The sequence below is a fragment of the Eucyclogobius newberryi genome, unplaced genomic scaffold (assembly GCF_026437365.1).
Source record: "Eucyclogobius newberryi isolate DKJ021-1_F unplaced genomic scaffold, fEucNew1.0.hap1 SCAF_2, whole genome shotgun sequence".
Lineage (NCBI taxonomy): Eukaryota > Metazoa > Chordata > Actinopteri > Gobiiformes > Gobiidae > Eucyclogobius > Eucyclogobius newberryi.
The window spans coordinates 19246430-19262878 of NW_027315834.1; the positions used below are offsets into that span (position 1 = coordinate 19246430).

Here is a 16449-nt window from a genome sequence, read left to right on the forward strand (position 1 = left end):
CCACTGGGATCTGCTATTAACTCCCCACAGCTCAGAAGTGCACGAGCTCCAGGAGTGAGGCGCGTCTGTCGGGTCACTAATGGTTTAATGCGACCCCTCACCAGGTTCATTTCAAAGCAACCCAAGCTCATCCTCTTCCTCCTGGGCAGCTAAGGCAATTACACCATTGCATCTGCAGGGGGCTCCACCAACTAAGCAGTGTAGATGGGCAAGGGATGCGAGTGCTGATAATATAATAGATCCATGGTGCTGTCCTAAAGTAGGTGGAGAAGTAGTGTCACGTTCACTTTTTACGGTTAATCAATCATCCTCGCGCCTTAGTGACACCCTGCTGCTTCCCTAATGTTTTCTGGCAGCGCGAGCTGCCGCTGGCATCGGGCTCGTGCAGGCGCACATATGGTAACCTCCGGTGAATGACAGGACCTTTTCAGCAGTAATGCCTGCGTGCGCTGGATGCCATCAGCCGCATCCAGCCGCCGATGGCGAGCGGTGCGGGGGATGAGGAGGAAGAGCGTGAGCGGCCACGTGAACAATGCAGAATCATCGGAGATGATCATGGGACACACGTTAGAAAATTAATAAGCGTAATCGCAAAATATGCATCAGACACAATTTAGTGAATTCGGACAATTTTCCCAGTTCCCCCCCAACAAAGCCAAAACGACCCCCTAAAACAATCACCCCCCAAAAAAGCCTACACTCAAATAAAAGTAGCTTGTATGTCTAATGATTATGATTTTATTTTCAAGACAAAAGCCTGTATACATGAATCTACTGGGCCAACAAATATATTCCTACATTTACCACTACATTTTGGAAAGTGTAAAGGCTATTGCATACATTTTGGGATTACATTACATCTGGGGACCTCCAGAAATCGGGTTGTGAACCACTGAGCTAGATCACAGCATTGGTCAAACCTGGCACAGCCTACACATTTACAATCATCACAGTTTTGACAACTGAAGTCAACAACCATCTGTCTAATTTATGTTAGATGTTGTCCTCGCGTTTACAAAAGTGCACAAACTCACACCTGTTCTCTTTAATGGAAGTGACAGGAGAATTCCAGAAACAGGAAGAGCAATCCATCATGCAAGTGTGACAACACACTGGCAGTAGACTCACAGGCCTAAATCTGCAAGGAACATAAATATAGCCGAAACAATATGTAAATTGTTTTTGATGATAAAATGGAACATAAAATCATCAAAACTAACACTGAAGAATTATGAAATTGGCACAAGACAAACTTTGTTCTTGCATTGTTTATGATGAGGCTTAAATGCTGTTCAAACATTTGGATTAAGCCACATAAGTTTCATCATAATTGCAGTTCATCTGCATAAAACAGTTTTTAATTTCAGTGTGAAACTGACTGAGAAAGCATTATTGGGGCAAAAAGTTATAAAAAGTAACCGGCAATAGTAACATCACATAGTCTATTTTTATACAAAAATTGAATAAAATTGTGAGAACCTAAACATACACAAAATGTTGAAACAGCAGTCTGGAGGTCAGTTTGCATTCAAGTTTCAAACACTGAAGTCAGTAGGTTAACAACTGAAGCAATTTAGCCTGAAAACAGGCTGACTTTTGCAGCATTGTTTTTAAAATAATCATGTTGGGAGCTAAGACATTGCATCTATGAGTAAAACGTAAAACAATTGGCGCATCCCAGCAATTTTCAAATACTTCAGATCAATCCAAATTCTTAAAACACTCTGTCGAACTCGGTCTGGCTGGTGGTGGCGGGGTTTCTGCTCTGGTTGGGCTGTTGCTGAGGCATGTGTCCTCTCCGCCTGGGGGGAGCCAAATACTCAAACATGGAAGTGTTGTGTGTGGACAGCATGTTCTTGAGATCGGAAGGCATGGGGTCAGACCAGAAGAAGTCATGGTTGAGCGCATCATCGCTGTCCGTGCGCTGTGCCGGATCCAAAACCAGCAGTTTGTCAATGAGATCCAGAGCATATGGGTCCTTAACATAAGCTTTTAGACGATCTTTTACTTTCCTCTTTTGGCCTTTGGGAAGCTCCATTTTCTGATATAGCTCATACTTCTTATCCACACCTGGCCACACCTACAGAATACAATACAATATTGTAACCTTCGTACACCAGATATGAATCTGGACAAAAGAAGACACAAGAAAGAGTAATTAGATCATAATAAAATCTCTTTTTACCTCTGCTGTGATGGACCCACATAGTTGGCTGATGAGAGTGAGCTGATGTTGTTCTGTGTTTCCCTGCATGATGGGGCTCCTTGTCCACATTTCAGCCATGATACAACCTGCCCCCCACAGATCAATAGGGGGACCATAGTCACGCTCACCTGAAAGCAAAAATATACTGTATTGAGTAGACTAAATACAACTTTAGACATTTAACCATTTTGAAATCAGACAGACAGGTCATGGACCAGTGCAGTGCTAGTTACACACAACTCTGACAAAAGTCCTGGTGATACCAGAACGTACTGTACATTGTGTTTAACGCAGTGGGGTACTTCGACCCACCTTGCAGTTTGCACTTATAGGCAAGGCAAGGCAAGGCAAGTTTATTTGTAGAGCACATTTCATACACAAGGCAATTCAAAGTGCTTCACAGCAGGAAAAATGAATTCAAATCACAAAGATATTACAGAATACAATAAAATTAACTAAATTAAAAATTATCAATCCAACTGATTTTCTAAACTAATAAAATCACAAACAAAAGAGAAGAGTGCAAAGAAAAAATCCTTTCAGTCATATACGCAGCTAAACAAAACTGTTTTTAGCTTAGATTTGAACATTGTCAGAGTAGAAGCCTGTCTCACATCTTCAGGAAGACTGTTCCAGATTTTAGCTGCATAAAACTGAAACGCAGATTCCCCATGTTTTGTCCTGACTCTGGGCACCAGCAAGAGGCCGGTCCCTGAGGTCCTCAGAGTCCGAGATGGTTCATATGGCACTAACATATCCAAGATGTACTTTGGTGCTAGGCCATGGAGAGACTTGTACACAAGCAGAGCTGCTTTAAAGTCTATTCTCTGAGCCACAGGGAGCCAGTGCAGAGACCTGAGAACAGGACTAATGTGATCATACTTCCTGGTTCTTGTCAGGACCCGAGCAGCAGCGTTCTGGATGAACTGCAGCTGTTTTACAACTCGTTTGGAGAGACCAGTGAGCAGGCCGTTACAGTAGTCTAATCTACTGGAGACAAACGCATGGATAAGTCTCTCTAAATCTGGTTTTGACACTATATTTTTGATTTTGGCAATGTTTTTTAGATGGTAAAAAGCTGCTGATGTTATTGATTTGACGTGGCTATTAAAGTTCAAGTCTGAGTCCATTATTACCCCCAGATTTCTAATTTGGTTTGTAGGTTTTAGAGCGAGACTCTGGAGGTGACCGCTAACACTTTCTCTTTGTTTCTGTGGGCCAAAAACGATTATTTCAGTCTTGTCTGAGTTCAGCTGGAGAAAGTTGTTTTGCATCCACAAACTGATCTGTTGGATGCAGTGACAGAGTGAATCTACTGGTCCATAGTCACCTGCCGATAGTGAAACATAGATCTGAGTGTCGTCTGCATAATTGTGATAGGACACATTTTCACTGCGTATCAACTGACCCAACGGCAGCATGTAGAGGTTGAACAGAAGGGGACCCAGGACTGACCCTTGGGGCACTCCACAGGTCAGGGTCATGTGGTCTGAGACACAGCTACCAATTTCAACAAAGTACTTCCTGTCTTCCAGATAGGACCTTAACCAGTTTAGGGCAGTGCCAGTGATGCCCACCCAGTCCTCTAGTCTCTGTAAGAGGATCCCATGATCGACAGTGTCAAAAGCAGCACTCAGATCTAACAGAATTAAGACTGAGGCTTTGCCCGTGTCAGTGTTCAGGCGGATGTCATTTGTCACCTTGACAAGAGCAGTCTCAGTGCTGTGATGAGGTCTAAAACCTGACTGAAAAACATCAAATGAGTTGTTTATTAAGAGGAAATCTGTGAGCTGTTGGTAAACAACCTTTTCAAGGACTTTGCCCAAAAATGGCAGATTAGAGATGGGCCGGTAATGACTCAGTACTGCGGCATCAAGACTGCTCTTCTTTAGGAGAGGCTTTATGACCGCAGTTTTCAAAGACATTGGGAATGTTCCAGATTGAAGCGACATGTTAATTATGTGAGTGAATGGTGCTAACAAACTGTTCAGCACAGACTTTAGAAATCTGGTGGGTAACACATCAAGGCAGCATGTAGATGAACTCAGACTGGTGATGATCTCATGGACAGTTTTGTCAGTTACTGGTGCAAAGTGAGTTAGCTCTAAGTGTCTTGGTGGTTTTAGGGTAATTTTTTGCATTGTGGGATTTATAGCATTTTTAATGCCCTGAACTTTGTCATTAAAGAATAATGCAAACTCATTACACTTGGATGTGGAAATGAGTTCTAACGGCAGCTGAGCTGGAGGGTTTGTTAATCGGTTTACTGTGGCAAACAGGACACGCGAGTTGTTACTGCAGCTTCCAATTATTTCAGAAAAATATCTTTCCCTAGTTCTACATAAGATTAGGTTGTACATGTTCAGCTTTTCTTTGTAAATCTCTTTTTGAACCTGGAGCTTTGACTTGCGCCATTTCCGTTCCTTTTCTGTGCCCTGACCGAATCATCATTTCTCCACGGCGCCTTCTGCTTATTTTTAACCATTTTAGCCTCTATAGGGGCGATGGTGTCCAGAACATTCAAAACACTAGATGTAACAGAGTTCAACAAATCATTTACATTAGAACATGACATTTTCAAAGTTTATCATTTCCATAAACAGTGCACCTGTGCCATCACTTATGTGTCTCCTCTGAACAACTGCAGGACCAACCGGAGGTTGGGGAGAAACAGACAGGTCAAAGAAGACACAGAAATGATCAGACAGAGCAACATCGATCACATTAACATTTGAAATATTTACCCCTTTGTAATTATGAGATCTAGAGTGTGTCCTTTGCTGTGGGTGGGGCATCTCACATGCTGAGTAAGACTGAAGGTTTCAAGGACAGCATCAAGCTCTTTAGCGTTTCTGTCACAAATATTATCAACATGCACGCTGAAATCACCTGTAATGACCAAACCATCAAAGTCTGTGCATATGACTGAAAGCATCTCAGTAAAATCATCAATAAAACTTTGGCAGTGCTGGGGAGGCTTGTATAAAACAATGAAGAGAATGGATGGAGACCGTTTTAGCTCCATTTTAAAGGATACATACTCAAATGATGAAAACACCCCAAAAGACAACCTGCGGGTAATTATTTCATCTCTAAAGACAGCACAGACTCCACCCCCTTTTTTGTTTTCTCGTGTTTCAGATTCAAACTTAAAGTTGGGTGGAGCAGATTCTATCAGAACTACATTTCCTGTGTTTTTGTCAAGCCATGTTTCAGTTAAAAACATAAAATCAAGATTAGAAGAAGAAATAAAATTATTAATTAAGAGAGATTTGTTACATAAGGATCTGACATTTAGCACAGCAAGTTTCAGACTAGTTTCAGTGGGACTGGGCTTTATCTTTTCACAGGGAATATGAATCACTTTTCTCAGATTGGGCCTGACTCGCATTTTGTTTTTCCATCTGTGTGATGATGTGACTACAGAAATAGCACTAGGGGGGGCTCTTTTTATATAGGGCCCCGGGTTGGTTTGATTTTTAATGTGACAATAAGTCCCGGCAACGCTGAGACCCAGTGCATCCTAGCTATGGGAGATACCAGGTAAAAGGCGAGGTTGGATGGGTGGTGGGGCTTTTGTAGCCAAGGAGAGTTTGGGACCAGGTGAGAGGCGAGGGGGGATGGGTGGTGGGGCTTTTACTAAGCTTATAGCTAGCATTAGATTGACGTTTGTCGCTATTGTATAATAAATACAAAGGAGATGGAAAAGTGGGATTAGGGTGCTGCCCGGTGGTAGAGTGCACAGCACAAGTATGCTAGCCTCAAAGTGCAGCCGGTACCAGTGTTGAGAGTTGAATCCTGCGATACAATGAGTGTCCAAATACATGGATATCCCATAAAGCAGATATTATAAATTTAAAAGTTTACTTAAATTATAGTTTGACCATATGGAATAACACAGTATTGAAATTTCATGTTCACAGTGCCCTCCAGGTTAGAACACAATTGTCCTATAAATACGCCACCCTTTCAGCCAAGCAGATTCAGCCTTAATGCAGTAGTCAGCAGGTTAATAAGTGTACAACTCTGAATATTAGTGTTAAAAAATATCCTAATACATGCCCGCCGGTGGTACAGCTTCACACTGGTGATTTGTGTTGCATGTAACTGAAGGTCATCCATATTAGATAAAAGGAAGATTGGTTACATACCTAGCAGCAGTTCTGGCGGTCTATACCACAATGTGACAACTCGATTAGTGTAGCGATTCCCTTGATTGTTTTTGGCTAAACTGAAGGCTCGTGCTAAACCAAAATCTGCAAGTTTGAGGACACCGTCTCTAGTGATGAGGACGTTGGCTGCTTTCATATCTCTGTGGAGGATCTGACAAAATAATATAATTTAAAATACAATGCATTTTATTTACTTACAATTCAAGTTAAAAAGTAAAGATAATTACCTTGTTTCTGTGGATGTAGTACAGTCCATTAAGAAGCATTTGCATAACCTTTTTTATCTCAGCTAAAGTGAACTTTACATTAGAGTTGCTCAACAAACCAGCCAAATCGTGCTCACAGAAGTCAAACACCAGGTAGATACTGCCTTTGTATCTGTTAAACTGAGTAGCTGAAAAAATAAATAAAAAACAGCATGAAACAACAAAACCTATACCTCCTAATAACACATATTCATAGAGAAGTGTAACTGAATGTTTGAACAATAAAGTGAATCGGAAAAAATACTCACCTTTGGTTCTGCAGATCTCAATTAGATTCACAACATTTTCATGTTTAAGCAGCTGTAGAATCTTTATTTCCCTCAGAGCTGTAATAGGAAACTAAAACCCAAAAAATAATGAATCAGACCAATATAGAAATTACATTTACATACTTGCATAACTTTATAGTTTGTTTGGGAAAAACATGATCTCAAAATATTAAGGTTTTAAATACAACTCGTGTCTTACCCCTTCTTTTTCATTCTCCATGAGAACTTTCTTTAATGCCACCTTCTTCCCAGTTTGTCTGTGTTTTGCTTTGAACACCTCCCTGTTTAGAAAATAGTAAGTGAGATCTTTATGTGCTCACGACATTGAAAGAAATCTGTACAGGTCCTCAAAGAAGATCAAAGAGGAATAGAAGCTCATGCAGATTACAAAACATACTGAAGCTAGCTTAGCTAGCCGTTAGCCTGGAGCTAACGTTAGCCAGATTTTTACATTTCATGCCACATCACAATTACAGCCCAAACATGTATACAAATATACCCTTACCCAAAGGTTCCTTGGCCAATCTTGGCCATTTTCTCATACTTTGAAAATTCATCGCAAAAAGGAAACTCAACGCCGTCGTAGTATTTGGACATGATGGCTGCCTCCCGGTCCGGCCTAGAAAGACATTTAAGGCATCATCGACGGCATAACAATTATACTATACGAGAGAGTAATATTCAGTATTGCCATAGAGAGCCAAATAAACACAATAAAGATGTATTTACTTACTTTTCAGCCGCACCGGCGTTACTTGTTTTGTCTCGCTGCATCTTACCAATCTCGTGACCGACCAGCAACAGCCGACAAAATACCGCCCCCAGCGGTTTGAAGGAACTATTGCAAAAATAATAACACAAAGTTGATATTTTTCATTTCAGGTATTAAACCACTGGGCTCCATTAGGGACTACATTAAAATAATGATTGTATGTATTATTATTATGACCTTGTTGCGTGGTTAATTCTCTGCTTTGTATAAACATTTTTATTAAGGGGGCGTGTGCTGTCGTCACGCTGACACGCCCATATTTGGAGTGTTTCCGGTGTCCACGGTGCCTGTGATGGCGTGCATGTGGCGCGTGTGGCGGCGGGGCAGCGTGTTCGCGGTGCGGTTCCGAAACACGGACAGATCGTACGATTTGGCGGGTGTTTCTTTCAGGTCCTCCAGCACTAAAGCAGCACCGCACACAACGAGGATGGAGTATCAGGTGACCAGAGCCTTTACATCAGCTGTTAGCTGCAAATTAGCTGAAGCGCTAGGCTGACAAGTTTATGATCGCAGACTGGATACCTCAGATTGGATAAATATGGCGGACTGAACAGTTAGTTAGATTTACACAGACTGCGAGCTGGTGTAGAATATGAGGTACGTTTATGAGCCTCAAAGTGTGACTCCTGTTGACAAGCTTCAGATAAACGTTGTGCTGTTGACAGATGGGGCTGTGGAGTTTGTCATAGGGTCTCAAAGTACAACCAGCTTGTGGTTCTATAACACAACTTTTCATTATAGTATCTATAGATGGCACTCTAATTTTACAAGACCTAATGACTTTTATTTTGAAAAGCTTGTTGCTATTGTTAAGTTTCAATGTAAAGATGTCATTCTCGTCACCATTTCAAATTTATGAAGCCTGAATTAAAGTTTTGTGTCTGTGTAATCCCCCAGTCATCCAGGTAGGTTCCATAACAATAAAAACAAAATCTCTCAACTGTAGCTTACATTTCTTGACAAATGTAATTTAATAACTTTTTTGCTCATGCTTTTTGGTGTAGGATGCTGTTTGCACTCTGAACACGCTGCAGACCAATGCCAGTTCTCTGGAACAGGTACGACAAGAGCGCAGTCACCCACAGCTGCAGCTCCAGGCCATGGTTGGTTTCCTTGAACGGTCTGGTCTCACGGTGAGTCAGGACCTTGAGTATTCATGGAAGTGTTTAATCAATCAATTGATTTAATCTCTTGCATATTTTTTATTCAGGTGGATAAACTAGACCATCTCAATATCATTCATGTGACGGGCACGAAGGGCAAGGTGTGTTTTATTTATGCTTTAATAAAGATAATCCATTGGTATTGCACCAAGTAAGCACTTATGTAATGTTGTTCAGGGATCAACGTGTGCCTTCACCGAGCGCATTCTGAGAAGTTATGGTTTCCGTACTGGATTTTACAGGTAAAATATTTTTTTATAATACTTGTAATAATGTTTATTTATGTATTGTTTACATGTTTTATTGTTTTCAGCTCTCCTCACTTGGTCCAGGTCAGGGAGAGGATACGTATAAACGGACAACCAATTGGAAAAGAACTCTTTGCTAAATACTTTTGGCAGGTGTATGGCCGGCTATATGAAACTAAGGTTTGTCAGACAACAATTTGGTCAATGTCAAACATGGAATTCCCTTATTAAAGATGGACTATTTTAAATAACCAAAAATATGATTAACAACAAGTCTTTGACATAAGTCCATCAGCACATAATTTTCTATTTTATTTAATTTGATTTCAGTGATGATTTAAGTGCACACAGTATATTCTCAAGGATAAAAAGGTCAGGGATCTTAATTCGTCAGTCAGTGGATAAATGAGAACCACGGTGTCAGCAGCACGTCACTGTCATCTGACCGCATGTTTGGTCACATTTCTCATATTAGGCATAATGGACTTTGGCATGTAAATGCCACAATCCTTTTTTAGTTTGTTTGTTTTGTACTACTTTAATATAGCAAAATCAGTTGTGAAATGTACGGTAAACATTTTACCTGACTGACTAAGTTGAATGAAAATTATACTCATAAACCAAGCATCCAATTTTTTGTTTTATTTTTATTTTAGGAGGTGAATGGAGGAACAATGCCGGCATACTTTCGTTTTCTGACCATTTTGGCTTTTCATGTGTTTCTCCAGGAAAAGGTAAGTGCTATGTTGAGCAGGCTGTTTGAAATGTTTTTAAAAAAGTTGTTACTGATTTTGGTTCACTTTTTCAATCATCAGGTGGATTTGGCCATCATTGAAGTTGGAATTGGGGGGGCGTATGATTGTACTAACATTATTAGGTTAGCGATACTCTGTGGTTTGTCATCTATTGATGCATAATCATCACTTATCCAAAGCTATGTCCAACATGGCTGTGCCTTTTGGACTAGGTCCAAAGGTCAATTTGAGGTTGAATTCAATATTCTGTTTGCATTACTTCTGCACGAGACTGCATATTTGTGTCAAAGCACACTTATAAAATATCAATTATATGATATTTTTTTTCATGCACACAGCAGTCACTGTTCTCACTAATTACCCAATAGTATTTATTTGTTTCTATCATCAGGCGACCATGGGTCTGTGGAATCTCTTCTCTTGGAATAGACCACACTCAGATTTTGGGAGACACTATTGAAAAGATTTCCTGGCAAAAAGGCGGGATCTTTAAGGTATGTGTTCGGTAATTTATTTTGGTTTGATTGCAAAATGGCTATTGTGATTAGAAAGTAGGGCTGCAACTATTGATTTAAACTGACTATTATTTTATGTAAAAAAAAATATTATTTTTAAGTCTGAAGCTAAAGTGATTTAGCTTCATAAAATGTATTGATTGACAAAATTGATTTGTCATTTAAAAAAATACCTTTACATGTACCCATGTCATTGTAATTACTGCTCTTTCATGCAACCTCTTCTAGATAACAATTATTTCATTAATTGTTTCAGCCCTATTAGAAAATTGTATGAAGAGAGGAAATAAATCTGCCATAGTAATTTAAATGCTGTTGTGTTTATAGACAGGAGTTCCAGCTTTCACAGTTAAACAACCTGAAGAGGCTTTGGTGGTGCTAAAAGACAGAGCAAAGGAGATTGGTGTGAGTTCAAGGACCTGTTATCCTTAATAATTTCCTAATGGAGGAAATGTAACCATGTGCTTACTTTCCCAGTGTTCACTGCAAGTATGTCCAAGTCTGGTGGATTATGGCACAGATTCTGGTCCTTTAATGCTGGGCCTTGCCGGACAACACCAGCAGCCAAATGCCTCGCTTGCCCTCCAGCTTAGTCATACGTGGATGCAAAGAAGGTGTCTTCCAGGTAAGAAATGCTTAAATGTCATATACGATCGTATTAGATCCACTTGGGTTAATCAATTTATTGTCCAACAGGCAAAAGATTGTTCCAAAATGATGAAGAAAACTCTACTGGATGTCAAGCCAGTACCTTTAAAGTTAGCCCAATCATGATGAAAGGTGTGATCTTTCATGCTTGTTAAAATTGTGTGTGTGTGTGTGTCTCAAGTCCAGTCTCGACATTCTTTCTCTCAAAATGTTACTGCTTTGCCTGGAAGGTTCCACACATAAAGTTGTGTCTTTCAGTTAACCAAATAGTTTTTTTAATTGCAAAAACAGTACAGGCAAAACAATGTTTCAGACCAATCACTAGAAAACTACATAATGGCCCTTTTAATATAATCCAATGGTTGTCAAAAGGTGCTCCTGGGATTTTATGGTTGTTTCATCTTCACCAGGCTCCTTCTGATTTCAGCGCTCACATTTATTTATTATTTTTTTTACTGCTCTGCAAAACAATTTCGATATCATCTGCTATTTTTTAGCCCTCTATGATTCTATTCCTCAGTGCAGTAGCTGGAATTTTGCATGCAAATCTTTTTGGTACACATGTTTTGGTCAACTTTCAAAATCATAAGTCTAGAGGTGACATTGTAGGTGAGAATTCTGCTTGAACACTAGAGGGGAGCATTGTTCTTAAACACTTAACCGTTTAACTGATTTAGGGCTGGCTGAAACAGAGTGGCCAGGAAGAAATCAGACTCTTAAACATGGTCAGATCACATATTTTTTGGATGGAGCTCACACCATGCGCAGTATGCTTTCTTGTGTTCAGTGGTTCAAAGAAACTGCAGCCCAGCACGAACGAACTGCAAGGTACAATCCAAGTCAAAATTTAGATAGCCTTTTTTTACTACAATAACTTACTTATATGCTTTAATTGCTTGTTGCTTTGTAGTGGCCCTGTGGCTAGAGTGTTGTTGTTCAACTCCACTGGAGAGAGGGACTCTGCAGCCATGTTAAAACTGCTGGTGGTAAGTTGAGATATATATTTTTGCAATTAAATGCTTGATGCCTTAAATGTTTTGGGGTTAGGGTTAAATGTTTTTTTGTTTCTTGTAGCCATGTGAGTTTGACTTTGCTGTGTTTTGCCCTAACATCACAGAAACCATAGCATCATGCAATGCCGGTGAGACCAATTTCCTTTTGAGCAATCAAACTGTACTTTTTGATGGGTTAATTGCAATGTTTGATTGATGTAGTTTTTTAAATTTGTCTCCATTGACTCATTCAGATCAGCAGAACTTCAATGTCTCTGTTGAGAACATGCTGACTCGTTGCTTGGATAACCAAAGCAGTTGGCGTCTGCACAATAGCCGCTCCCAAGACCTTGTTGGCCCACAGATGCTGATCGGAGATGCCATTTGCATGGTCCCTGAGAAAAAGGCAGAGACATTGGTTTTTCCCTGTATCCTCAGCAGTCTTCAGTGGATTGCTCAAGGCAAAGATTCGGTACTTGTGGACTCGGGCAGAACACAGTTGCCAGTGAAACCCAGTGTTGAGGCCAAAGCTGCACTTCTTTGTGAAACAACTGGAATCCATGTGCTCATCACAGGAAGCCTACATTTAGTTGGTGGTGCTCTCAAACACCTTGACGCTGCCATGTCTAAATGAAGCCTTGTGGTTGGGTTCATGTTTTTTTAGAGACATTAGTTTTGTTGTACTTAAATTAGGACTCTTGATCCAAGGCAGCTCCATCCTGCTTCACCCAGAGCCTTATCTACAAATAATTTAGTTTTACTTGAAACATAAAGTTTACAAGAACCTTTTGAGATCATTTCCAACGAATGGCGTGAGCTCATGAGACTCAAGGATTATTTTTTAATTTGAATACAGATGGCCTTTTTGTAATTCACATTCTTCATGGACTAGGCTATTAGGCCATGAGGCCTGTCCATGCCCTCATTGGTGCTGCACACTAGACCATTATGTTTATTCTCTTTTCTTATTTTGGAGTAATTTAAACCAGACTGACCGTCATATACATTAATTTATGTGTTCGCTGTTGTCAGAGGATGTATGATTTTAAACATTGGTACACTGTAAACTTTTAAAGAAAATTGCCTTAAGTTACCTGTTTTCACAATAACATTTTTCCAAAGAGAACATTAAAGACTCTGTGTAAACATGTGTATTGACGCTTGGCGAATATCTTAGTTTTCATATGAAGTGTTGTGTTGAACACGACACTGCTGTTCCATAACGCCACAGTGTGGGCGGGGCCACGCGGGACGCAGAAGACGCAAAGGCGGATGTGACGTGGGTTTGGCGCTGGCGCTCAGTTTAAAGAGTCGTCTGGAGCCTAAAGTTTGCATGGATTGTGAGCGCAGAGGTTCTATGTGGAAAACGCAACATTAATGTTGAAAAACCTAAATCCCTGAAGATGTCGAGGAATAGGTATGTTGTACATGGTTTATATGTGGTAGGCTCTTTGTTCTAGCTAGATTTCTGTGTTATTCAAGAGCCACGCCATATTCCTGTATCTGTACAAAATAATATATAACTGTCTGAAGCAAACGTACTGGACTTAAACCTTCTCTATTGTAGTACTCCGGCTGATGATGTAAAAAAGCAGACTATCTTATTCAAACGATAAGCGCGCTTTCTGTCTCGGTTAGCGTTGTGTAGCTACATGTCTGATATTTCTGTAAAAAATTGCAATCCATCGGACTGTATAAAGAAATTTGCCTATCCCCACTGTTTGCTGTTTTAAATCTACTCAACCAATGCATTTTAAATCGTTTTAGTTCAACTTTAAGCAGTTTGTGCCATCACTTCATTGGTAGCTGACTGTTCAATATGGCGGGCAAACGCGAGCACACTTATCTTTGAATTGTTCCGCTAAAATTGTAACTTGATTGCAAAGTTGTACCTTTCTTTACAGTATGCCACTGCAGGAGCTGCCCCTGTTAAGCGTTCAGGGATCTTTGTTACACCTGACTAAGAGTGGCATCAAACGTAAGTACTGCCACAGTGAGCTGGAGGTGGAGTGCACTCCGACCGACTGCATCCAGCACTGCTCCCCCAAACACAAACATCTGCTGACCAGAGGCAAGGAGAACGACGACAACCACTTTGTGATCGCAAGGAGACCGAGGAGGAGAAGGGAAACGATCTCTGGTATGTGTATGTGTGTATATATATATATATATATATATATATATATATATATATATATATATATATATATATATATATATATATATATATATATATATATATATATATATATATATATATATATATATATATATATATATATATATATATATATATATATATATATATATATATATATATATATATATATATATATATATATATATATATATAAACTTCCCTGATTGTACTTCCTGCTTATTGTCATTTATTCTGACAGGAATCTCATGGGATCACTTACCTGATGAGCTTCTTCTGAGGATCTTCTTCTACCTTCCTCTGCAGGAGCTTCTAAAGATGACCTCAGTCTGCAAGCGCTGGCACCGCTTGGTGTATGTCAGCACCTATGTTTAGGAACGCGCCCCTGAAGAAGTCTTGTTCACTGCATTGATTCTGTCTCTTATAGACTTGATGAATCTCTGTGGCACAGTGTGGATCTGGAGGGTCTGACTCACATGGGCCCCGCTCTGAAGCACGTCCTGAAGACTGGAGTCCGCAGACTGCGCTGCCCACGTGCCTTTGTGGAAGAGCTAGACTTTTTAAGTACAAGGTGAGAGGTGTAGAATTGTTCCTCTACGTTTGGCTGAGGAAAAAAAATAAAATTGCAGGTTATCTACAGATTGGAACATATTGCTGTGTTTTAGAAAATATTAGGACTGACAATTTGTTTATTTTTCTCTCCTACAGAACATTACATGTGGTTCAGATGGATCTGTCGAGTTCTATTATTCCAGTAGCTGCTTTGGAGGGTATTTTGGCAAGTTGTACACAACTACAGGACTTGAGTTTAGAGGGACTACAGCTGTCTGACACAATCATTCAGTAAGAACAACCATCTCTGTTTCTATCTCCGTTTTGCAATCACATTTCGCTCTGACACATCCTTTGTCTTCCAGCTCATTGGCCAAAAATGCCAACCTCGAACAACTGAACATAAGTGGGTGCTCTGGGTTTTCTCCTGGTGCCTTAGAGGAGATGCTTAAATCTTGTCAAAGGTCCATATCATGTATACGCATCAATCATTCTTGATTTGTTTGCAATATTGTCTCATGCTCTGTTTATTTTGTAGGATATCACAATTGAATATATCATGGTGCGACTTCACAAGTGACCATGTGAAATGTGTGGTTCACAATGTAAGCCCCTGTGTGACTCATTTGAACCTCAGTGGTTACAGAGAGAATCTGACGCTGGACAGTGAGTTCAATCACATTTTAAAATCAACCTTTTGTATAACTTTGTCGGGGGGCTTATTCATGTGTAATGCCATTTGGAATCTACAAATACAACACATGCAATAATTTATCCATGCGAATATTGTTCCTTGTAAGTTATTTGCAGCCATAAGAACTTAACAATGCTAATATGGTTTAATTGTTCTAGATATAAAAGTACTGGTGTCAAGATGCCAAAAGATCCACATTTTTGACTTGAGGTAAGCCAAGTTCCCAACTCTGTAAATACAGCTTTTACTTGTTTTGAGAGACTTATATGATGCTTACTTAACCCGGTTGCAGCGACAGCACTCAATTGATGGCGGACAGCTTTCCAGTCCTGGCTCAGCTTAAGTGTTTGCTGCATTTGTCTTTGAGTCGCTGCTATCACATCCATCCTGCAGCTCTGAGGTGATCGCTCAAGAAACTATGACATTGAATTGCTTTTTAGCAGATTTATTTACACGTGTATTATGTCTGCAGTGATTTGTCCCAAAAAATCCCTTCGCTTTTTATACTTGACGTGTTTGGGCTCATCAATGACAGCCACTTGCCCACACTAAAAAAGGAAATGCCCCACGTCTCCATCAACTCCAGGCCTTTCTCGACAATCGCCCGACCAACTCCAGCTGGAAGAGCCATCGGCCACAACGGTGACTGTACCATGTGGAATCGGAGGTGCCGGCTAAGGGTTAGACTGTGATTCAAGTTGGCGTCTTTAATTAGTTTGCCCATGTGCAGTGTTTCAGTGATTCTTGCTGCTAATGTTTTAAGTCAATTTTGAAAAAAACTGCTAAATGGCAGTGATGCTCGCTAGCTTTTTTTTTTTAACATAAGGTTCACATAATTTCTAGTCTGATTGTTAGAAAAAAATATTTTTTTACAGTTTGATAATGGGTTCTAATTTAAATGGTGTAGTAAGACTACACAATGTAAATTCTCTTTTCACATCCCTTGACCAAATAATTGAGTGCTTTTACTGCTTTGTAGTAATGCTTGAAATTGTATCTACCATTTTAACTCTGGACACTAAACTATTTTTCTATGACT

At 40.0% G+C, this 16449-nt stretch overlaps 3 protein-coding genes across 3 annotated transcripts; 2 read left to right on the forward strand and 1 right to left on the reverse strand.

Annotated features, from left to right (window-relative positions):
• Window positions 1–1604: 1604 nt before the first annotated feature.
• Window positions 1605–7769, reverse strand: cdk9 (cyclin-dependent kinase 9 (CDC2-related kinase)). The gene is made up of 8 exons (XM_072454093.1): window positions 7647–7769; window positions 7419–7532; window positions 7113–7194; window positions 6893–6983; window positions 6606–6772; window positions 6358–6529; window positions 2186–2334; window positions 1605–2080 (listed from the first exon to the last, which is right to left on the reverse strand). The coding sequence occupies exons 1-8, from the start codon at window positions 7685–7687 to the stop codon at window positions 1715–1717; spliced, it is 1182 nt and encodes a 393-aa protein (XP_072310194.1). The 5' UTR covers window positions 7688–7769; the 3' UTR covers window positions 1605–1714.
• Window positions 7770–7928: 159 nt separating this feature from the next.
• fpgs (folylpolyglutamate synthase) lies at window positions 7929–13094 on the forward strand. The gene is made up of 15 exons (XM_072454095.1): window positions 7929–8124; window positions 8690–8818; window positions 8896–8949; window positions 9026–9090; window positions 9162–9276; window positions 9753–9830; window positions 9912–9973; window positions 10243–10345; window positions 10694–10771; window positions 10844–10991; window positions 11063–11146; window positions 11692–11842; window positions 11925–12000; window positions 12089–12155; window positions 12261–13094. The coding sequence occupies exons 1-15, from the start codon at window positions 7978–7980 to the stop codon at window positions 12638–12640; spliced, it is 1737 nt and encodes a 578-aa protein (XP_072310196.1). The 5' UTR covers window positions 7929–7977; the 3' UTR covers window positions 12641–13094.
• Window positions 13095–13303: 209 nt separating this feature from the next.
• On the forward strand, window positions 13304–16124 carry skp2 (S-phase kinase-associated protein 2, E3 ubiquitin protein ligase). Its single transcript, XM_072454828.1, has 10 exons — window positions 13304–13423; window positions 13911–14146; window positions 14406–14517; window positions 14592–14735; window positions 14873–15007; window positions 15082–15180; window positions 15255–15382; window positions 15569–15620; window positions 15703–15810; window positions 15883–16124. Exons 1-10 carry the CDS (start codon window positions 13410–13412, stop codon window positions 16100–16102), a joined length of 1248 nt encoding a protein of 415 aa, XP_072310929.1. The 5' UTR covers window positions 13304–13409; the 3' UTR covers window positions 16103–16124.
• The last annotated feature ends 325 nt before the right edge of the window (window positions 16125–16449 follow it).

Coding starts and splice junctions, on each gene's coding strand:
- cdk9 (XM_072454093.1), bottom strand. CDS start 7,687: ATGCAGCGAGACAAAACAAGTAACGCCGGTGCGGCTGAAAA. Junction 7,195..7,418: donor ATTGGCCAAGGAACCTTTGG/GTAAGGGTATAT, acceptor TTTTCTAAACAG/GGAGGTGTTCAAAGCAAAAC. Junction 6,773..6,892: donor TGAGATCTGCAGAACCAAAG/GTGAGTATTTTT, acceptor TTATTTTTTCAG/CTACTCAGTTTAACAGATAC.
- fpgs (XM_072454095.1), top strand. CDS start 7,978: ATGGCGTGCATGTGGCGCGTGTGGCGGCGGGGCAGCGTGTTCGCGGTG. Junction 9,831..9,911: donor ATGTGTTTCTCCAGGAAAAG/GTAAGTGCTATG, acceptor TTCAATCATCAG/GTGGATTTGGCCATCATTGA. Junction 11,843..11,924: donor CAGCACGAACGAACTGCAAG/GTACAATCCAAG, acceptor GTTGCTTTGTAG/TGGCCCTGTGGCTAGAGTGT.
- skp2 (XM_072454828.1), top strand. Junction 14,147..14,405: donor GAGAAGGGAAACGATCTCTG/GTATGTGTATGT, acceptor TTATTCTGACAG/GAATCTCATGGGATCACTTA. Junction 14,518..14,591: donor AAGCGCTGGCACCGCTTGGT/GTATGTCAGCAC, acceptor TGTCTCTTATAG/ACTTGATGAATCTCTGTGGC.